The sequence below is a fragment of the Nerophis ophidion genome, linkage group LG14 (assembly GCF_033978795.1).
Source record: "Nerophis ophidion isolate RoL-2023_Sa linkage group LG14, RoL_Noph_v1.0, whole genome shotgun sequence".
In the NCBI taxonomy this organism is placed as follows: domain Eukaryota; kingdom Metazoa; phylum Chordata; class Actinopteri; order Syngnathiformes; family Syngnathidae; genus Nerophis; species Nerophis ophidion.
The window spans coordinates 32,571,043-32,594,635 of NC_084624.1; the positions used below are offsets into that span (position 1 = coordinate 32,571,043).

General features: G+C 38.6%; 1 protein-coding gene across 1 annotated transcript; it reads left to right on the plus strand.

The window, feature by feature from the left end:
- Positions 1-50: 50 nt before the first annotated feature.
- cdk5 (cyclin dependent kinase 5) lies at positions 51-20,646 on the plus strand. The gene is made up of 12 exons (XM_061920466.1): positions 51-226; positions 523-611; positions 676-743; positions 813-873; positions 945-1,001; positions 6,133-6,228; positions 8,676-8,750; positions 12,801-12,897; positions 13,272-13,341; positions 15,907-15,967; positions 16,025-16,105; positions 16,171-20,646. Exons 1-12 carry the CDS (start codon positions 190-192, stop codon positions 16,255-16,257), a joined length of 879 nt encoding a protein of 292 aa, XP_061776450.1. The 5' UTR covers positions 51-189; the 3' UTR covers positions 16,258-20,646.
- Positions 20,647-23,593: the final 2,947 nt, after the last annotated feature.

A 23,593-nucleotide genomic window follows, 5' to 3' on the forward strand; every position in this document is an offset into this window, starting at 1 on the left:
TTGTCAATTATATGTGCACGTCACATAATAACATGGGTGTAATACATGGTTTATCCTATGGGGGGCGGGCAAATGTAACAATAGAGCAGCAAGTGCTAGCGTCAAGCTAACTGCTAACAACATAACCCCCCTCCCCCTGCACCGTTTGGGGCTTAGCTTTTGGGTGTCTGCGGGCTCAACAGGGTAAACATGCAGAAATATGAAAAGCTCGAAAAAATCGGAGAAGGTAAGTGACATAGTCGCTAATATTAGCTTGCTTGTTTTAGCCGTTAGCAGCATCGGTGTTGGTGTGCGGCTAGCTGACGTTAGCTTCTGTCTAAAATGACATGGATAACGTCATGTACCAGAGTATCAAAGTATAATAACATATATCAGCATATAAAGATAACTTGGGATGTTATGCGCATGTGGCAGTAAATAGTTTGTGCGTGTGTATATTTCAGATTTATTAGAGAGATGATGTTGCTAGCTAACAAGCTATGTCATTCAATCTCAGCTAAATATTCTGCAACAATTCCGCAGGTACATATGGGACCGTTTTCAAGGCTAAAAACAGAGAAACACATGAAATCGTGGCTCTAAAAAGAGTCCGTTTGGACGACGATGACGAGGTGTGTGTGTGTTGAATTAAAAGATCTGTGTCAGCATTTGCATTTCTAATGACTGTCCCTGCAGGGCGTGCCAAGCTCTGCCCTGAGAGAAATATGTCTGCTCAAGGAACTCAAACATAAAAACATTGTCAGGTCAGTTGGTTAGTAATACTATTAGTTTTATAGCGAGTCGTTAAAATACTTGGTTTTGCCCTTTTGCAGACTACATGACGTTTTGCACAGTGACAAGAAGTTAACGTTGGTGTTTGAATACTGTGACCAGGTAAGACTATCCTGTCACTTTCTGCATCACTTATGCATATTAAAGTTTATATTTACTTTTCCAAACAACAGGATTTGAAGAAATACTTTGACAGCTGCAATGGGGATTTAGACCCTGAAACAGTCAAGGTGAGAGATAACATTTTATTTAACTCTTACTTCATGCAATTTATGAACAATTTTAATAAGAGTTTCAACAATAGTGTACTGGAAGTACGCTGGAAATCGCCACTGGGATTTGTGCATTTGTGTGTGTCTGTAGCTTTAATGCTAACGGGCTGCTCCCCCCGCCTCCCATACTTGCCAACCCTCCTGATTTTCCCGGATTTCAGTGCGCTTCCGAAAATCTCCGGGGGAAACCATTCTGCCTAATTTCTCCCGATCTCCACCCGGACACCAGTTTTGGGGCTGTAAGGCACTGCCTTTAGCATCCTCTACAACCTGTCGTTATGTCCGCTTTTCCTCCTAACAAACAGCGTGCTTGCCCAGTCACATAATCCATCCATCCATCCATTTTCTACCGCTTATTCCCTTTGAGGGCGCTGGTGCCTATCTCAGCTACAATCGGGCGGGAGGCGTTGTACACCCTGGACAAGTTGCCACCTTATCGCAGGGCCAGCACAGATAGAAAGACAACATTCACACTCACATTCACACACTAGGGCCAATTTAGTGTTGTCAATCAACCTATCCCCAGGTGCATGTCTTTGGAAGTGGGAGGAAGCTGGGGTACCCGGAGGGAACCCACGCAGTCACGGGGAGAACATGCAAACTCCACACAGAAAGATCCCGAGCCCGGGATTGAACCCAGGATTACTCAGGACCTTCGTATTGTGAGGCAGACGCACTAATCCCTCCTCCACCGTGCTGCCCAGTCACTTAATATATGCGGCATTTACACACATAAGTGAATGCAAGGCATACTTGGTCAACAGCCATAGAGGTCACACTGAGGGTGGCCGTATAAACAATTTTAACACTGTTACAAATATGCGCCACACTGTGAACCCACACCAAACAAGAATGACAAACACATTTCGAGAGAACATCCGCACCGTAACACAACATAAACACAACAGAACAAGTACCCAGACTTCCTTGCAGCACTAACTCTTCCGGGACACTACAATATACCCCCCCAACCAACCAACCAACCCGACTACCACCAACCCCTTAAGTATGCTGCCCCCCCCTTAACTGAGTGTGGCTCCTGACTAGTGTTTATGACTACATGCATTCAAACTTATTCCAAAATGTTTTAATCAGATGTCGTATGTACAGAAAATGCAGTAATAAAATACAAATATTATAAAATCTGTCTCGATACTCACCGGCAAAGATATCTAAGGATGATGACGCTAAATTCACTATGCAGTACCGATGAAGTAGGTAAGTGACAAAGAATAATCTATCTGGGGCCTCATGTAAAGAGAGTTGTGTGGCTTTCCTACTAAAAATGGACGTACAATCAAATCCATTAAACGACATGCGCAAGAAAAAATTGGGATGAATTAAAGTGTTTGTACACAAATCCAAGCACTTTTGTTTGTTAGATTGCAATTAACTTAATATCCTCCGCAGGCATGTGAGTGGCTTGGCACAAACAGGCCACGCCCCCTTATAAATATGCAAATTATATGGAAAGTAGCCGTGTGCTTGAGCGCACAGTGTTTCCGAGAACCAAGCGTTTGCGGAAATAGAAAAAGAAATGGTCGCGTCAGGAAAAAAGTGATGAATAAGATGGATGTGCGTGGGCAAAACTGACTGAGGGAAATTAGTGCTGGACCCCGTTTGGAAAGATAGTCGCTACAATAATATGTAAAACTTTAGAAGTGGGTGACTGATTACCCCAGTGTCCAATATTTTTTGTAGCTTATAACAAAATGTGTTTATACTGTAGCCTGCTCACATGAGTCATATTACAGTTTTATGTGAACCCTCCCCACCTTGCCATGAAAAACGTTGTACCCCAGGATGTTGTGTGTACACAAGCTTGCTACATGAGGGCTCTGATCTGTGAAATGCATGGGAGGTCGAAAAACTCAGCAAAATTGAGAGTTTGTTATGGTTGTCCCCCCAGAAATCTGAAACTTGGAGACACCGTAGTAGGTAAAGCCACAATTGGGGAGGGAACACTCTACACCAGAGGGTCTAAAAAAGGGGTCTGTAGACTTCAATAAAATAGAATAGAAAGTACTTTATTGACCCCTGGGGGAAATTTAGCAAAGAGCGGTACTACAGAGGAGTTGTGAAATTTAGGATTGGATATGATATGTTTTAATTTAAATTTCTGGTTGATTATATGAATCTTAATGTCTTTGAATGGAGTGTAAAATGACATAGATCCAACCAAGTTTAGTGTATTTATTAATGGCAGTTACATGGCCAGCTTACTCACTGTACGTTGCAGTTTTAAAAATAACAATTATAATTCAGGCAGCACGGTGGTACAGGGGTCAGTGCATGCGCCTCACAATACGAAGGTTCTGAGTAGTCCTAGGTTCAATCCCGTGCTCGGGATCTTTCTGTGTGGAGTTTGCATGTTCTCCACGTGACCGCGTGGAGTTCCCTCCGGGTACTCCGGCTTCCTCCCACCGCCAAAGACATGCACCCGGGGATAGGTTGATTGGCAACACTAAATTGGCCCTAGTGTGTGAATATGAGTGTGAATGTTGTCTGTCTATCTGTGTTGGCCCTGTGATGAGGTAGAGACTTGTCCAGGGTGTACACCACCTTCCGCCCGAATGCAGCTAAGATAGGCTGCCCTGAACAGCACAAGCGGTAGAAAATGGATGGATGGATATTATATTCATGTAGATTTTAAGATAGCTAGCAGTTAGTGCTCTAGCTGCCAGCTACCCATTAGCCGTGCTCTACCTTTAAGACCATCCATCCTTCCATTTCCTACCGCTTATTCCCTTCGGGTTGGCGGGTGGGGGGCTGGAGCCTATCTCAGCTACAATCGGGCGGAAGGCGGGGTACATCCTGGACAAGTCGCCACCTCATCACAGGGCCAACGCAGGTAGACAGACAACATTCACACTCACATTCACACACTAGGGCCAATTTAGTGTTGCCAAAGACCAGTTTAATTTAAAACAATTTTAAACAGGATATATTTTTTGGGTTCCTTCTATCAGTTTGGGGGTCCTTCACCTAGAAAAGATTGAAGGCCCCTGTTCTATACTGTGACTCTACATTTGTGCAACATAATAGATGCCATATATCACATACAACAACATATTATTAAGGCAAGACACGAGAGGACACAAATGTTAGCAACACTAGCATAGCTATGTTAGCTACAATGCTGCTATTGTACTGTCAAAATATCAGGCGAGATTAGCATATTGACAGGAGAAAATCAAAATAATCAAACGGCTCCCACGTCTTTAGCTGACTGACAAATTATATTTCCAGGGCTTCAGGATTACTTTTAAGATGTGTACTTAAGTCTGTTTGTGAAGTATCAGGCATTTACACAGGTTAGGTTAGATTTGATTTCATGTCTATAAGGAAGGAGGTTTGAATGCCTCTTCGTTTGTATCATGTTTGACACAAAACTTTTGATTCATCAATAAAAATTAGGACTATCATACTTAAAAAAATCACTCATGTGACTAATTAAAAACAATATCATAGGGCTGGACAATTATTAAAATTTTTAGCTCAATTTTGGTTTCTCACCATCATTAAAATATAATCGGGGAAAAAAAAAACAATGGGCTGCCCACCGTCCATGCAAATTCCTGAGCTTGTAATTGCGGTATAGATGAGTTAGCATAAGATTGGAAACAAGACAACGTCTACTAGAAGTTTGGGATCTCACCATGGTTGCTACTCTTTATTTGTGCAAGTATGTCAAACCAGTCATCATTAAAGTCAGCTGAAAAAAATCAAAGACATATTATTTCCCCTTTTAGTTAACCGCGGACGGAATCTGTGGTTAAATGCAGAATATTACGGAAATTGACATGAATGTAAAAATGTTATTCTTTGATTGTGAGGAGAAGGAACATTTTTTGGGAGATTAATATGTTCTGTACCGCTCATTCATCCCCGAAACACTCAACCACTCCGCCCTGAACTAAACAAAGACGGCCACTTGAAACACAGACCAAGCTACGAAGAGTAATCCTTACACCCACAACACATCTCATCTGCTTGTGTTGTTGTGAATAACATAGGTGTAAGATCAAAGTACAAACCGGACAGCAGTCGCAACTTTAGAGGCTTGTTTTTTTTTTTTGTTTGTTTAACCGCTTCATGTCAAGCTCAGAACAACAGCACACTCCCCCCTCGAACAATGACAGCGCTGTGCGCAACATCGGCTCCAACTCCGCAGACAAAGTGAATCTTTCAAAAAGTACCCTACACAAGCACAATGTCCTTAAAGCATAATATTTACAAAAAAATATGCTTTGAGCTAAAATATTGATCGACATTGTGCAAAGATGCATTAAACCAGTAGTGTGAGGATGTTATTAAAATGTATTTATGACACAAAAATAGCACACACTCCATGGCAGTAACATTTGTTGAAAAGGTAAAAAGAAAATGGAATAAAAAAAATGTTTAACGAAAAACATAATCATGCTAATGTTTTAATTTATTATTCTTACTATTATTATTGTTATTATTATTATTATTTTACCTGTTGTTTCTTCCGTACTAATTTATATTCATTGTTATTTTAAACTATATTTAAAGTTGAGTTTAGGTGATAAAATAAATACTGATGTTTTCAAATTAATTAAGAATTGTGCTACTAATCATGACTTCAATATCAATCAAAATAATTGTGATTAATACTTTTGCCATAATCGTCCTGCTCTACAATTTATCATTAATCATGTATAAATGCACAAATAAATAATCACACATCCTTTCCCTTAATTGTGAATGGTTACCTGAAAGGCAGGGCACGTTGTTACAGTATACGGTCAGTAGTTAGGTCAATGCGTACGTTTTGTGAGTGTAGTGAATCCGTCTGGTGTACTCGCTGGAGAATTTCACTTCAAAATACACCAAGACGGTACTTCACAAAAATATTGTTAGCACGTTTTGAACAAATAAATGTAGTGCATTCAAGTAAAATAAAAATTAAAATAAAAACATTTCTGTATAAAATTCTGACAATTGTGTGAAATCCAATGCACGCAAGGTATCTACTGAGATTAATCAGATTTTTAAAAAAAATATTTTGACTATCAATGTATCTAAAGTTGCTAAAAAATGCCTTTTGTGTTCCTCTTTGCAGTCGTTCATGTCCCAGCTGTTGAAAGGACTCGCTTTCTGTCACAGTCGAAATGTTCTTCACAGAGATCTGAAGCCGCAGAATCTTCTCATCAACAGAGTGAGAATTGGGGAAAATATCATGATGGGATAACAGGGATGTAACGGTATCGAAAGGTGTGATGTTATCACGGTATTAAAGGGAAACTGCACTTTTTTGGGAATTTTGTTTATCGCTCACAATTATTAGGAGAGACATGACGTTGGATGTTTTTTTTTTAATGCATTCTAAATATTAAATACATGCGATCAAAGGTCCACTTACAATGGAGTCTCTGGTAGCCGCTCTATTCTGCCTATGAAGCCCTTGAAAAAACATCTGAAAACACCTCCATTGAGGTTTTATATACATTATGTAAATATATATGTAATGTAGTAACAGGCAGATTTATAATAACATTTATTATTTACATATTTTGATAATTTTAAGCATACGCCGCATATTGATTTAAAAATGTTTTTTTTTTTCTTCTTCATCACTAATTACTGCTCACTGCAGACTTCATGAGAGCCAACAAACATAATAAATCATTAATTACTGTACATGGTTTGCTGTCATTAGAATGCAGACTGTCAGGATGTTCATATATTCCCATTTAGATGAAGAATCACTCATAATCTTTGCGAAGAAAAGGGTATTGAAACCAAGCGTATTTTTGTGTTCTCGCCATTTCCGGGTCCTAATCAGCTGTTAAAGTGTACCAACTTGTTGGAATACGTTCTCAGCCTTTTTCTATCCAGGTGAGAAGCATGATTCATGATCTACAATACATTTCTAGGGAGCAAGTAAGCGAGGAAATACCTCACCAGTTCAGGTCAAAATTTTACACAAGCTAGTGATCATCAAAATAGTTTGCATGCGTTAGCGCTAAGAATAACAATATCACTAATGCTTAGTCAATATTCAAGTCACAAAATGTTAAAGGCCTACTGAAATTAGATTTTCTTATTTAAACGGGGATAGCAGGTCCATTCTATGTGTCATACTTGATCATTTCGCGATATTGCCATATTTTTGCTGAAAGGATTTAGTAGAGAACATCCACGATAAAGTTCGCAACTGGAGAAAAGCCATGTCTCTACTGGAAGTCGCAGAAGATGACGTCACATGTTGATGGCTCCTCATATATTCACATTGATTTTAATGGGAGCCTCCAATGAAAACAGCTATTCGGACCGAGAAAACGACAATTTACCCATTAATTTGAGCGAGGATGAAAGATTCGTGTTTGAGGATATTGATAGCGACGGACTAGAAAAAAAAAAAAAACAATTAAAAAAGAAAACGCGATTGCAATCGCGTTGCATTGAGACGGATTCATATGTTTTTAGAGACATTTACTAGGATAATTTTGGGAAATCCCTTATCCTTCCATTGTGTTGCTAGTGTTTTAGTGAGTTTAACAGTACCTGATAGTCGGAAGTGTACGTCCACGGCCGGGTGTTGACGCGCAGTGTCTCACGGAAGTCAACGGCAGCTGTATGTGAGGCGCAAGCTCAGCTGATATCCGGTAAGTGGCGACTTTTTAACCACAATTTTCTCACCGAAACCTGCTGGTTGACAAGTGGTCGGGATCCATGTCTGCTGTGATCCATAGTGAAGTTTCAACTCTGTGAATTTTAAACAAGGAATCACCGTGTGTTTGTGTGGCTCAAGGCTAAAGCTTCCCAACTCCATTGTTCTACTTTGACTTCTCCAATATTAATTGAACAAATTGCAAAAGATTCAGCAACACAGATCTCCAAAATACTGTGTAATTATGCCGTTAAAGCAGACGACTTTTAGCTGTGTGAGTGCAGCGCTCATATTCATAACAGCCCGTGATGTCACGCGTACACGTGTTCAATACGCGACGTTTTCAAGAAAAAAGTCCCGGGAAATTTAAAATTGCAATTTAGTAAACTAAAAAGGCCGTATTGGCATGTGTTGCAATGTTAATATTTAATCATTGATATATAAACTATCAGACTGGGTGGTGGGTAGTAGTGGGTTTCAGTAGGCGCTTTTTGGATGGTTATTTGTTGGATTTTATGGGTGAAATAGACAACCTCTCATTGGCTCCACTTTAAGCCAACATTTGATCGCTTATTTATTTAATATTTAGAATGCAAAAAAAAATCTATCCGCAGTCATGTCTTCCATAATGACTGTGAACCACGGGCAAAATTCCAAAAAATAGTGCTGTTTTTAAATATTCAGGGTTGCATTATTTGTAAACACGGTTACTTTTGCCATGTTGCTGTCAGTCGCAAACGAGAACGTTACTCTTGTATTACGTCGTCATAGAAGTCTCAGAAGAGTATTTTATTAGTCTCAGAAGATTATTTTATTATTTTATTATTGTAGCAAAGCTCCAATCACCCGATTCATGACGTTCCAACCAGACATCGATTTATCCATACTAAAAATAGATCGATCCAGAGGCTCACTAAACAATTTATTCATATTTATATGTGTGTGTGTGTGTGTGTGTATAAATATGTTGAATCATTTTTTTGTGTTGACAGAACGGCGAGCTGAAGCTGGCTGACTTTGGGTTAGCACGAGCTTTTGGCATTCCTGTGAGGTGTTACTCTGCTGAGGTAAATGTGCAGCATGGACACGTCAATTACTAACCAACCAGCTCAGGTTTTAAAATGCGTCGCCCTTTGGAACCATTGAAGAATTTGAAATGTGCTGTTGTGATGAATTGAGTTATGGCGTCCATCAGAAGGCCACTATTACCTGCTTGTTGTATACGGCCGGAAGCTTCTGTTTTGATGGCGTGGCTGACATGATGAAGAACTGGCAGGCCGCATTTAAACATTGTCGTCCAGGTGGGCGCAGCAAGGCGGTCTCGTGAGATGATGATGGTGTTGGTGCTGAAGGGGCAGAACTTGACCCCGTGTCACATGAGCAATTGGGAGATGTATTATATAGAAAGTAAAAGGAAACAGTTTGAAAGGTTCAGGCAATGATGTAATTTTAAATATTTATATTATGATTATCCTACACTTGCATATATTGAGGGATGTTCCCATCAGGGAATTATGCTGCCAATTCCAATACCAATCATCCATTAATGAGATCGGCCAATACCAATACTGATGACATGTTTTAACTGTACATTTTTCAATGTAATTATGGAATTATGGTGAGTGCTTTTGACATTTTAAAAATACCATCACAATCTTTTAAAGGGGCTTTTAGCAATATTTACACAGATCCCTAGAGGGCGCCAACTTTCCAATATATTTTTACACAGTATATCATGCCCTCTTATGGCTTCTTCCATGTAATGACATAACTACATACATACATAACACATGCACGCACATTAACTTTAGGTGTTGTTAGCTAATTATAGCAATTTGGATAGCTAACTTTAGCTGTCATTGAGTGTATATTCTATAATAACAACAACATGATGGGCAAAGTGATCATTGATTCTCTTGGACTGCTTTTGTATGTGTGCACATTCTCCCTGCACATACGTGTTGAGAAGACCGGGTGAAAGACTGCTGTATACCCATAATTTTATTCGGGCTGGTTGAAAAATGTTATTACATAAACTTTGTAATCCTGATAAATAAACAATTGTGTTCTGTTAAACCACTAATGGTAACATAAGCTAGCCTGTGGTGTTCTTGTTATATTTTTTGCTTTGAAAAATGTTTGTGTTAGGAAGTTGCAAACAGCACCTTAAAAGTAGTTCCCTTATTCTCCTTTATTACACACAATTGTTTGTTTAAAACAAAGTCAATAGTACACAATATCCATCCATCCATCCATTTGCTACCGCTTATTCCGTTTTGGGGTCGCGGAATCAAAAACTACCATCTACGACTCAATTAAGTCCTTTTTTGCCTTGAACGTCCTCCTGTGTCCATTGTTCTATTCCCCATGTGTGTAAACATTAACAAAAACAACAAAAGAAGATTTTGATAAAATAGAAATATCAATTAAATCGACTCAGTATTGATCATATACTGATACTGTCCTTGGTATCAACACCACCAATTTATGGATGGATCTGCCCTGCTCTTTTGTGTCGTGTACTCTCTTTGACAATGCTGACACACCAACAAGTTGTTATATTACGGTCTCTCTAAGCTATATTGTTATTGTTCCTGTTTAATTTTCTGTTAGTTATTTTCCGCTGTAACGTGGTTCCATCTACACTTCTTAAACTTTAGTAAGCTCTTATTTCTACTGTTGTTTGTGTTTAGCTACAGGCCTGCCTGCTCCTGCTTGCTCTTGCTGTATAATTTTCGCCTTGTATAGCCCTGTCCTAATACTTCATAATGAAACTTGATAATGATACTTAAAATATTAAGAAATTAAGTTTTGTTTTGCCGTAATGGCGGTTATTATTATTAACTTTGGGGAGCGGCTCCAAACCTTGCATAGAGCTTCAGAGTTATCTGCTAGCTAGTCAGCCGGGGGACTAAAATACCATATTTTCCCGACTATAGAGCGCAGCGGTTTATAAGCATCACCCACTAAATTTTAAAAAATTTTACTAGGGACGGCGTGGCGCAGTGGCAGAGTGGCCGTGCGCAACCCGAGGGTCACTGGTTCAAATCCCACCTAGAACCAACCTCGTCACGTCCGTTGTGTCCTGAGCAAGACACTTCACCCTTGCTCCTGATGGGTGCTGGTTGGCGCCTTGCATGGCAGCTCCCTCCATCAGTGTGTGAATGTGTGTGTGAATGGGTAAATGTGGAAGTAGTGTCAAAGCGCTTTGAGTACCTTGAAGGTAGAAAAGCGCTATACAAGTACAACCCATTTATTTATTTATTTAAAAGAAAAAATATGTCTACATATGTTTTCCGCACCGGACTATAAGCCACAGATATATATGTTTTGAAATGAGTTATTTACTCAAAAATATTGTCTAAATGTTTATTTACATACATGAATTGTTTCCAAACGGTGCTTGTAACACGGCAGTAAAACGGCTGATCAAACAAAGCAGGCGTCATCGTCATAGATAGAATAGAAAATAACTTTAAAAAGTTAAAGTACCAATGATTGTCACACACATACTAGATGTGGCGAAATTATTCTCTGCAATTTACCCATCTCCATTGAGCACTCCCTGGGAGGTGAGGGGAGCAGTGGGCAGCAGCGGTGCTGCACCCGGGAATCATTTATGGTGATTTAACCCCCAATTCCAACCCTTGATGCTGAGTGCCAAGCAGGGAGGTAATGGGTTACATTTTTATAGTGTTTGGTATGACTCGGCCGGGTTTTGAACTCACGACCTACCGATCTCAGGGCGGAAACTCTAACCACTAGGCCACTGAGTAGGTTATTGATCCCCGGGGGAAATTCAGCACCACAGTTCGCTCACAATAAACAATAATAATAATAAATAATATATAACATATATTATATATATAATATATAAATAATATAAATATATTCTACATATATTCTACATTGTGTGAATGTGTGTGTGAATGGGTAAATGTGGAAATAGTGTCAAATCGCTTTGAGTACCTTGAAGGTAAAAAAGCGCTATACAAGTACAACCCATTTATTTATTATCAATTGCATCCATCTGTTTTATACCGCTTGTCGCTTATTTCAATGTAAAACATATTTACACAAAAACGCATTGATAAAAGCATGTATCATAATTTTGTTTAAATAAAAAATATATCGGGAAACATTTTTATTTTTCAGGTTAAAATGTTTTAATTAAAAATATCTTATTTTTTTCTTTTTACAAAATGAGGAGATTATTTTACCCAGCAAAGCAACAAATCTCTCAACAGCCTCTACTTAGCTTTATTTCTAGCCAATCAGAAGCCTGAAGAAAGTAATTTCCGGAAAAGACACGATAGCAGCAGTAATCGTTAAGACCTTTTGAATATAAATTTAAATTGAACATGTCCAAACATATTTCTTAAGAGTTTGGGCACAATTTTCATTCACCTCTATTCAACAAAAATGTTGACTGTTCTAATAATAATTTGTTTGTATTTGTTTTGCCAACCAAAATATTGGTGCTCAAAAAATGTATTCATATCTGAATCGCGATTATTTACTTAAATCCCAAATCAATTTATAATTTAGAAAATACTTTAGTTTTTTTTTAATAGATTTTTAAAAGATGTTTGTCAGACCATCTGTGCGCATACACCAGCAGCAAAGAGGAACTTTTGGAACCTGTTTTGAAAAGGTTTTATTATCGTTTTTATACCAAATAATATATTGCGAGCAGCAGTTTGAATTAAGAATCGTGTTGAATAAACTGAATTGAATTGTCACCCCAATAGTTAAATGGAATCAGGGGTTGTTGTAAGTATTTCATTTCTACTGTACGTTTACATTTTATGTAATATGTTTGTAAATGAAGAACTCTCTTGTTGTCCCTTGTATCGCTGTTTGAAAGGCAACATTTTCAAGCTCCTTTTGCCGGCTGTGAAAATGAAAGCTTTTTTTGCACTTGAGCACACTTGCTCTCAGTGAAATGTCAAAGCCTCTCCACCTGACTGCAGGCGGTTGTAATGAACGGCACTTTATGCTCATGGCTGTGCTGCTGCTGCATGCGTAAAAGGAGAGACTCCACCGGAACCTAACTCGCATGATTGATCTGATTTCAAACAAAACGTCATGGTAGTATTTTTGCATGATCTATGCAGGTGGTGACATTGTGGTACCGACCCCCAGATGTGCTATTTGGTGCTAAACTCTATTCTACCTCTATTGACATGTGGTCTGCCGGCTGCATTTTTGCAGGTAGGCTTCTCATTACAGAAACACTCGCTGTACTCACTGCAATACAAGAGCTGTATGCAATCCTGCCTTTATAGCACTACGAATGCTCAATTTGGATTGACACTAATCAGAAATGTGAATTTACCGCTCTATTAGGCACACGTAATTTGTGTTTAGATCAGTACAAATTAACACATTTATAAACATTTTCAATTAAACTTCTGTGCCAACATGGATAGAAATGCAGATGATGATGACCATTGGGATACACTGGTTGTCTGCAGCCCTGCATTTCCCAGCAGTGGTTTAGACAAGATATTGTTAAATGGGTGTCAATCAAAACGGAGCATTATTCTTTTGAAAAAGATGCAATTCTTGATTGTGTTTCTATTCAGAGCTGGCAAACGCTGGAAGGCCTTTATTTCCTGGTAACGATGTGGATGACCAGTTAAAAAGAATCTTCAGATATCCTTTGTGTGTGCGCGTGCGTGCGCTGAAGGACTGTCATATGTGATAATACAAAACCCAAAACAAGGGGAGTTGGCACGTTGTGTAATTCGTAAAAAAAAAACAGATTACAATGATTTGCAAATCCTTTTCAACTTATATTCAATTGAATAGACTGCAAAGACAAGATACTTAATGTTCCAACTGAGAATCGTATTTATTTTTTTTGCAAATAATCACTAACTCAGAATTTAATGGCAGTAACACATTGCAAAAAAGTTGGCTCAGGGGTATTTTTTCCATTGTGTTACATGGCCTTTCCTTTTAACAACACTCAGTAAATGTTGGAACCAAGGAGACCAATGTTTGAAGTTTTTTAGGTGGGATTCTTTTCCATTCTTGCTTGATACAGTTGTGATCAAAATTATTCAACCCCCACACAGTTTTAGCAAGTTGTACATTTATTTCGTATTTTGTTTATAGTCATATCAAATAAAGATGTGTCAAATAGACAAATGCAACTTAAATTGTAACACTGTATTTTACAAAATACCAAAAAAGGACATTTTTCTTAATATCTCATTGACAAAATTATCCAACCCCCTAGTTACATGCATCTTTAGTACTTAGTAGAACACCCTTTGGCAGTAATTACATCCTTCAAACGTGATACATAACCGGACACAAGCTTCTTACAACGATCTACAGGTATTTTAGCCCATTCCTCTTGGGCAAAGGCCTCCAGTCCATTCATATTCTTGGGCTTGCGTGCTGCAACTGCCTTCTTCAAGTCCCACCACAGGTTTTCTGTAGGATTTAGGTCTGGCGACTGTGAAGGCCACTCCAGAGTCTTCCAGCCCTTCTTCTGCAACCACTCTGATGTTGATTTGGGATCGTTGTCCTGTTGAAAGGTCCAACGTCTCCCAAGCCTCAGCTTCGTCACTGACTTCATGACATTTGCAGCTAATATATCCTTGTAGGAAATAGAATTCAGAATGCCTTAAATGTGCTGGAGATTCCCGGTACCTGAGGCAGAGAAACAACCCCAGAGCATGATTGACCCCCCACCATGCTTAACAGTAGGAAAGGTGAGGGTGCGCCTGGGAGTTCTGGCATGGAGGCCTTCATCTCGTAGTGCGCGCCTTATTGTCTGGGACGAAACCTGCATTCCTCCCTCTGCAATGTCCTGTTGTAGTTCCTCAGCTGTTACCCAGGGTTTTTTCACCGCTATACGCTTCAAATACCGAACAGCAGTTGCACACAGCATCCTCTTTCTACAACGCCCAGGTAGTGTTTCTACTGTGCCTTTAGCTTTAAACTTGCGAATTATGCTCCCAACTGTGTCTCTTGGAATGTGTAATGTCTTTGTTATTTTCTTATATCCATATCCTTTCTTATGAATAGAAATTACCTCCTCTCTTGACTTCTTTGACCACTCCCTGGACTTCACCATGTTGCAAATACACCATTGACCATCTACAAGAAGTTGAGCATCACAGTCTTTTTCAATCCGTTCAATTGTTGCTCGTTATGGTTTTAATCACATCTACAGGTGTTTTCAACACCTGATTGAAAAGACCTTATTCAAATTCTGTTCTTAAGAGTTATGATCTTCAAGGAGTTGAATAATTTTGTCAATGAGATATTAAGAGAAATGAGAGTGTTTGGTATGTTACAAAATATAATTTTGTAATTCAAGTTGTATTTGTCTATTTAATGCATCTTTATTTGATATGACTATAAACAAAATACGGAATAAATGTCCTACTTGCTAAAACACCAAAATTGTGTGGGGGTTGAATAATTTTGATCACGAGTGTATACAGCTTAAGTTGTTCAAGAGTCTGGGGTCTCCATTGTGGTATTTTAGGCTTCATATAGCGCCACACATTTTCAATGGGAGACAGATCTGCACTACAGGCAGGCCAGTCTAGTACCCGCAGTCTTTTACTATGAAGCCACACTGTTGTAACACGTGGCTTGGCATTGTCTTGCGGAAATGAGCAGGGGCCTCCATGATAACGTTGCTTGGATGGCAATATACGTTGCTCCAAAACCTGTACGTACCCTTCTGCATTAATGGTGCCTTCACAGATGTGTAAATTACCCATGCCTTGAGCACCAATACACCCCCATACCATCACAGATGCTGGCTTTTCTACTTTCCGCCTTGACACAATCCCGATCCTTGTTTGTGAATGACTGAGCATTTCATGGAAGCTGCTTTTATACCCAATCATGGCACCCTTCTGTTTCCAATTAGCCTGTTCACCTGTGGGATGTTCCAAATAAGTGTTCGATGAGCATTCCTCAACTTTTTCTGTCTTTTTTGCCACATGGGCCATCTTTTTTGAAACATGTTGCAGGCATCAATTTCCAAATGAGCTAATATTTGCAAAAAATAATGTTTTCCATTTCGACCGTTAAGTATCTTGTCTTTGCAGTCTATTCAATTGAACATAGGTTGAAAAGGATTTTCAAATCATTGTATTCTGTTTTTATTTACGAATTACACAACATGCCAACTTCACTGGTTTTGGGTTTTGTAGTTTGGCTAGGTTGTAATCTTTAACTGGCTGCCACGTTGTTGGGAACGCCGACAGAAGAACAGTGGCAGACAATGACCAAGCTCCCAGATTACAAGGTCAAATATTGACGTTTGTGTTTTTATTGTGTGGTGACTTACTTCCAGTTTTTGCAGCCATATCCTTTATATCCGGCTACCACCTCACTGGTCAACGTGGTGCCTAAGCTGAGTAGTACAGGTCGAGATCTCCTCCAGGTATGCGCACCTTTCATGACTAACATTAAGAGGCATCTTCTTACTTAAACATCTTTGTTTTGCAGAACCTTCTGAAATGTAACCCGGTCCAGAGGATCTCTGCAGAAGAAGCTTTGCAGCACCCTTACTTTCCAGACTTCTGCCCTCCCTAAATCCCTGGTAGCCCCTTCCGCTCGGCCGCCACAATCAATTCTCCCGTCACGCGAGCAGGTCATCAGAAGCACGCCAAGCCCTCTCCGCTCAAGTAAAAACACGTCTCATTGAGACCAAAGCTGCTTTTTCCACCGCACGGTACTGACTCGACTCTTCCATGCTGAAGATGAGCTTATAAACAAACTAAAACTTCAGAACCGTAATTATGTTTTAGCGAGCTAGGTAATACAGCAACAGCTGTTCATGTTCTATTTTCTAGTCATGCTTGTTTGTTACCAGGCACCATTTTTCATTGTCTCCTGAAACCCAATTAAAAATGCTCATTAGTCTATTTCCTTGGAAACTTAGGGAAGAGAAAGGACAGTGAGGGTCGGCTAACTCATTAACATGACATCATTTTATTACATCGGTGTATAATTATTTAGTTGTTTTACTGTATTTCCTCATATAGTGGTCTAGGGCACTTATTTACTCACCTGCAGGGAGAGTAGCGGGCATATTTTAGTGGTAAATGTTTGATAAGAGGGAGGCCTATATTTGCACAAAAGCATTTTTATAATAAAAATAATTTTCCCCACACACATAGATTAAATATTGTAAATAGTGTTATGGCCTCTGTCGTGCAGATGTATTTTCATTACAATGAATAATATGATTTTGATTTAATAATACATTGTAAATATTAAAATAAAAGTTAGAGTACTAATTGGCCATGATGCAAAATTTTGTGTTCATATGTGGGCGGGTAAATCTGAGAGTATTTTTTTCATAAGAAATGTGCAACATTATCTCAGGTTGTTAAACCGTTTTAAGCAACAACAAAATAAGTTATTGACTTAGAGGTATTTAATTTTGTGCAGCGCACGGCCGATTATTGGAAAAAAATGAAAGAAAAAATTCATGATTTCCCGGGTGTCATGCAAGTGTGCACTGATTTTAAAGATGCAATGAGTGATATAGCACTATATTGATGAACAGATGCCTCATAATGCACGACCAAGTCCGCTGTGGGAAATACCATATTCTCCCATGTGCTTAAGTGAAAACAGCTGTGCGATTGTGTGGATTCTCTCCCTCTCGACCTCAGTAAAAGATGCGCATTCAGGCTGGAGCAAGCCTTAATTGTGGGCGTTTCCGTGTCAAATATAGCCTTCCGCGTAGTCCCGCGATGATTTCAATACATTCGCTCTTACCTCTTACGTGGGCAGCACAGTGGCGCTGTTGTTACCATTTGTTCCTTACAGTGAGAAGGTCGGGGAATGGATTCTTTCTCTGATAAGTGTGCTCGTTCTCCCAGTGACTGTGGGTTCTCTGCGGGTCGTCAAATTGCATCAAAACTATGAATGTACACATGAGGTGTTATGTACTTAACAAAAAAAGGTGATTTAACTGAAAACATACTTTATATTCTAGTTTCTTTAAAATAGCCACCCTTTGCTCTGATTACTGCTTGGCACACTCTTGGCATTCTCTTGATGAGCTTAAAGAGGTAGTCACCTGAAATGGTTTTCACTTCACAGGTGTGCTTGAATCTCATTAAGAGACTGCCAAGAGTGTGCAAAGCAGTAATCAGAGCAAAGGGTGGCTATTTTGAAGAAACTAGAATATAAAACATGTTTTCAATTACTTCACCTTTTTTTGCTAAGTATATAACTGTGTAGACATGTGTTCATTCATAGTTTTGATGCCTTCAGTGAAAATCTATAAGGTAAATAGTCATGAAAATAAAGAAAACTCATTGAATGAGAAGGAGTGTCCAAACTTTAGACCTGTACTTTATGTGACTATATAACAGAAAATACATTAATGAGGTCGTGTCTATCAATTAATTTGATATTTTTGACAGTTGATATCAAACTCACGCTGCCCGCGCGCACACACACACAAAAACACACAAAGAGCTGTATAAGCATACACACACTACAACACCATGGCGACACACGTACGCGTCGGAATTGCTTGGTTTGATACGGCCTTGTCATATTTAAAGTGTTTCAATGACATTTCATGTGTTAAGTAGAATTCCATGATTCTCACGTAACCGAGCAAAATACGAAAAGTGTAATGAGCCCGCCTATATTCACAACTCGGGCCTCACTCGGGAGGATATGAAAAAGAGAAGCGTGCGTAATATTAGCACACAAAACGGGAGAAGAAGGACCCTATGTGGGCATGAGATGTGTAAGTTAGAACAAAAGGCTGCACAGACAAACTAGAACAGGGGTGTCAAACTCATTTTAGCTCAGGGGCCACGAGGAAAATCCATTCCCAAGTGGGCCGGACTGGTAAATTCATGTCATAAGAACCTAAAAATAAAGACAACTTCGGATTGTTTTCTTTGTTTTGCTTTGGCCAAAAATGGAACAAGCACATTGTGAAAAAGTACAATTCAAGTTAGTTGAAAATTGTGAGGCAAAAATTGGTGCAGTTTCAAAAACACCATGATGAACACAATGACCTTAAACTGTCTCAGTGTACCTACAAAGTCTTTAAGTCACAGCCTATTTGGGATTGAACCAAATACATAATAGATAAAAATAATTCTAATGTAGGTATCAAATACCTCATTTGTTATTTCCACATATTAATCCTGTACCAACTCAAAAGAAACTATTCAGAGACTTGAGTTACTCTTTGCGTTCACTTTTTTCATTTTTGACAGACACTTTTAAAGTTAAAGTACCAATGATTATCACACACACACTCGGTGTGGTGAAATTTTCCTCTGCATTTGACCTATCACACTTGATCAACCCCCTGGGAGGTGAGGGGAGCAGTGAGCAGCAGCAGTGGGCGCACCCTGGAATAATTTTTGTGATTTAGCAGGTGACATTTCATTTGGGTGGAGGGGGAGGAGCCGTAGCCATGCTTTACCGTGTACCTCTTGCTTGGCTTCGGTATAAACAGTTTACTTGCCTCACAGAATTGCTATTGTGACATTCAGTGGACACATTTAGAAAAACTGTTTATTTCATTAAAAAACCTCAGCTCATTTGTATACTCCGCAAACACAACTCGCGGGCCGGATAAAACGTGTGCGGGCCTGATCGTACGTTTGACACCCTTGATCTAAATCATGCCAAATATACGGGGAAAAACTAAACAGACACCAATTTTTTCTGTGGCGAGCTACCACACATAAATGAAAGTATGGGAAAGTGGTCGTTGTGAAAGTGAGGTATATTTCTTGACAAAGTGAATGACCCTACCTGGTGGTTGAGGTCACTATTTGAGGAAATGCAGTACATGTCAGCTATCTGTTAAGTTGGTACCTTGGGCAGGAAAAAGAGCAGCAGGTTTAATTAGTCACTTAAGTATTAGTTTCTTTCAGCTAAAACTTTTGTCTGTTTTCAATCTTTGATCAAGGCTGAGCTTGATGCCCTTCGGCCTGTGCTGATGAAATCCAATGAAAGCACTTTTTTGTAACGGAGGGTGGGCGGCTGTGTTGAAGGAATGCAAGAGCAGTCAAATTAAGTGGAGATAGTGACAATATTAATACTTACGTGTGTTTTTGGGTGGAGAGGCAGCTGATGTCATGAACTTGGTCACCCGTAGAAAAAAATGTCAGCTTAACCTAAACAGCATTGATCATTTGGAGGGAAAACAAGCAGAAAAACACTTGGAATACACACGTTGTGTTCTAACTTCTCTTATATAGCAATACAATTCGACAAACATGTATTTTCGTCCCACTCACCAGCCTGTGTTCAAGTTGGTAAAAAAAGATTTTGACAATGGCACAAGAAGCTATTTTATTTGATGATTTCCCCCACATTCTTTGCACACTTTTTACCTCACAGACATCATGACGTATGTGAAGTTTAACACCTGAGATTATCACAGCTGGTTTTCCACAATTGGGCCAATACTTTATGAATAAAACTATGGACATCGGTGATACTTCTTGGAGAAGAAATGGGACATCTTTCACTTGCACCGATTATTAGTGCTTTTACTTCTTCTCCCACGAAGGCCTACAAAAGGTATTTGGCGCAGCTATCTTCCATTTTGTTTTTTAGTTTTGCAGAAATGGTTGCATGTATTTATTATTATTATTATTGCTGGAATGTGAAGCATCTTTCATACTACTGTTAGCAGGCTGTGTGTAGATATCTTGGTGTGTGTGGATTAAGTTATAATGAAAAACAAAACCCAACAAAAACATGTTTTTGTGGAGTTTCAGACAAAAAGACTGCCGTAGACTTCTTTGATACAGTTTCTGTTTGTCATTTTCAACTTTTTTTTTTCTGTATGGCACTTTTTTTTGTAGCACATTTGTTTGCTTCTGTTGGCAGAAGCTGGGACAGTTTTTGTTATCACTGATATTTTTGTTTCTGTACATTTCAGCCAATAAGATTCAGTGTTCAGTAAAGTGGACATTAATGCTTTTCCTCGTTTACTTTATTCTGAATTCCTTATTTATAGAAAATATTTGTCCTTTTTTATTTAATTGTAAATTTCAGCTTTACAGATGTCATCTCTGACCAGCAAGTGAAATATGTTGTGGTAATACCAACAATGTGCAGCACAGGCAAAAAGTTTGGACACACCTTCTCATTTCAAATGTGTTTTCTTTATTTTCATGACTATTTACATTGTAGATTGTCACTGAAGGCATCAAAACTATGACACCTGTGAAGGGAAAAGCCTTTCAGGTGACTACCTCTTGAAGCCAATCAAGAGAATGCCAAGGGTGTGCAAAGCAGTAATCAGAGCAAAGGGTGGCTATTTTGAAGAACTTAGAATACTGTATAAAACATGTTTTCAGTTATTTCACCTTTTTTTGTTAAGTACACAACTCCACATTTGTTTGTTCATAGTTTTGACACCTTCAGTGACAATCGACAATTTAGATAATCAAGAAAGTAAAGAAAACTCATTTGAAATGAGGTTTGTCAAAACTTTTGGCCTGTACTGCATTATATACTATACAAATATTATTTTTAGAAACATTGCAATTTTGTGTGAATTAACAAGGAAAGAATAAAAAAATCTTAACTTTAAAACTTTTTATGAACATAAAATTGTAATTTGCAAGAAAAAGCTTTTAAAAAATCATACTTTTACGAGAAATAAATTAAGTTTTATTAAAAAAATTACTCTCTTTAAACTTTATGGCCACCTACAGCTTTAAAATGCCACATCTAAACAAGAAAAACATTGCACTTTTTACAAAAAACATCTGAATACGCCCAATCTTTTTAAGACTGTAAAGTTGCGATCTTAGATGAATATTTAAAAGAACATTTAGAAAGTCTATATAACGGGAAGAATATCTTTGTCGACATATAGCACCAAGAAAAAATGTTTTTGACAAGAAATCTAACATCAGATTTACAGTCTGCAAATCAAGCAAATTGTTGTGCAAGGACACATATTGGTGTCAGTAAAAGGGGAGAAAAAAAGGCTTTTATTTAAGGTAAGATGTTTATCTAATAGGATACGCCTGGTGATCAATTGGGGGTATTGGCGCAGAATGTCTATTTAACAAATATTTAAATAACTAAAAACTTCAGACTATCTTTTGCTATATAACTAAAAATTTTTTTTTTCAAATTATATTGTTGATAAAACCCAGCTATGATATTGCACAGCAACTATGCATGTACTGCTCGCAGCCACTAGAGGCCGTATTGGTGTCTTTTTAGTATAAGGCAGGGGTGTCCAAACTTTCCACCAAGGGTGACATAATGAAAAGTCAATACATTTGTCAAATAAAAAAAAAAAGAAAAACAAACATACTGTATATTTAAGGACAAAAATGTGCCTTTTTTTGTAGGTGTCATTTTCAGTAATTGGTATTAAAATGTTTTCTTAATGCCGTTACCCCCCCCCAATCGTTTTTGGGATAATGGGTTGCGGGCCAACAAATGGCCCTCGGGGCAGTAATTTGGACACCCCTGACACATGGCTCCATTGGGTAAACACTCCATCAGTGTGACGGGGAAACTACAAGTCAGAGTAAAGTCTTGGATTTTCTTCCAGCTGTCTTACCTGAAATGTGCCGACACTCTCCCTGCTGACCAAACATGGAATATTTTGTCATCGACAGCTTCCAGAATGAAAAAAGAAAATCCTCATAATTAAATTCCCTGCTTTAATTTCAAGCAATTGTCCTTCTTTGCAAGGTTACTTTTTTTTTTTTTTATTTGGTGGCAAATAGCTTTACAAATGTCCACATTCAGTTTATTTATTGAATACATGGAGTATTACAGTATATAACAGTTGATTTGGCTTGAAAACACAGATGAACCTAACAAAGTGAGTGAAATATACTGGCTGATGATGATAAGAATAGCAAGAATACATAAAGAGAGAGAAAGAATGGTCCCTACCTTCAGTCAGACCTGGGCAAATTAAGGCCCGGGGGCCACATGCGGCCCATTAAGCTTTTCAATTTGGCTCGCTGGACATTCCCAAATAATTTTTTTTAGATCCCGTGCATGTCCTGGCCCATCTGAGCACATGGATGATACAGCAGAGGATTGGGAGAATGTCATGTGGTCAGATGAAACCAAAATAGAACTTTTTGGTATAAACTCAACTCGTCGTATTTGGAGGAAGAAGAATACTGAGTTGCATCCCAAGAACACCAGACCTACTGTGAAGCATGGGGGTGGAAACATCATGCTTTGGGGCTGTTTTTCTGCTAAGGGGACAGGACGATTGATCCGTGTTAAGGAAAGAATGAATGGGGCCATGTATCGTGAGATTTTGAGCCAAAACCTCTTTCCATCAGTGAGAGCTTTGAATGGTTGACCAAATACGTATTTTCCACCATAATTTACAAATAAATTCTTTAAAATTCCTTCAATGTGAATTCCTTGATTTTTTTTTTTCACATTCTGTCTCTCACAGTTGAAGTGTACCTATGATGAAAATTACAGACGTCTGTCATCATTTTAAGTGGGAGAACTTGCACAATCGGTGGCTGACTAAATACTTTTTTGCCCCACTACATTCTGGGTGTCTCATTCAGTAAAAAATTGAAAATTCCATTCCATTTAACGCGGCCTGTCATAAAGTGTTTAGCATTCAATCAGACAGTATTGTGAGGTTTTGTATTAGTGTTCCTAAAAATAAATATACCGGCCCCTAGACACATTTTTTTTTCTCTAAATTTGGCCCCCCGAGGCAAAATAATTGTCCAGGCCTGCCTTAGGTCGTGTCATTGATAACAACTTTTTTACTTTTTACCCACTATTGTTGGTAAAGTAATGGCTCATCCCTAACGGTTTGTGCTTTATAACTATAAAAATGTTATTTACACCACTTCCATTTCATTGAATGCCTTAAAATGGTGGACCGACAAGAAGATAAGACTTTTTTCTACGT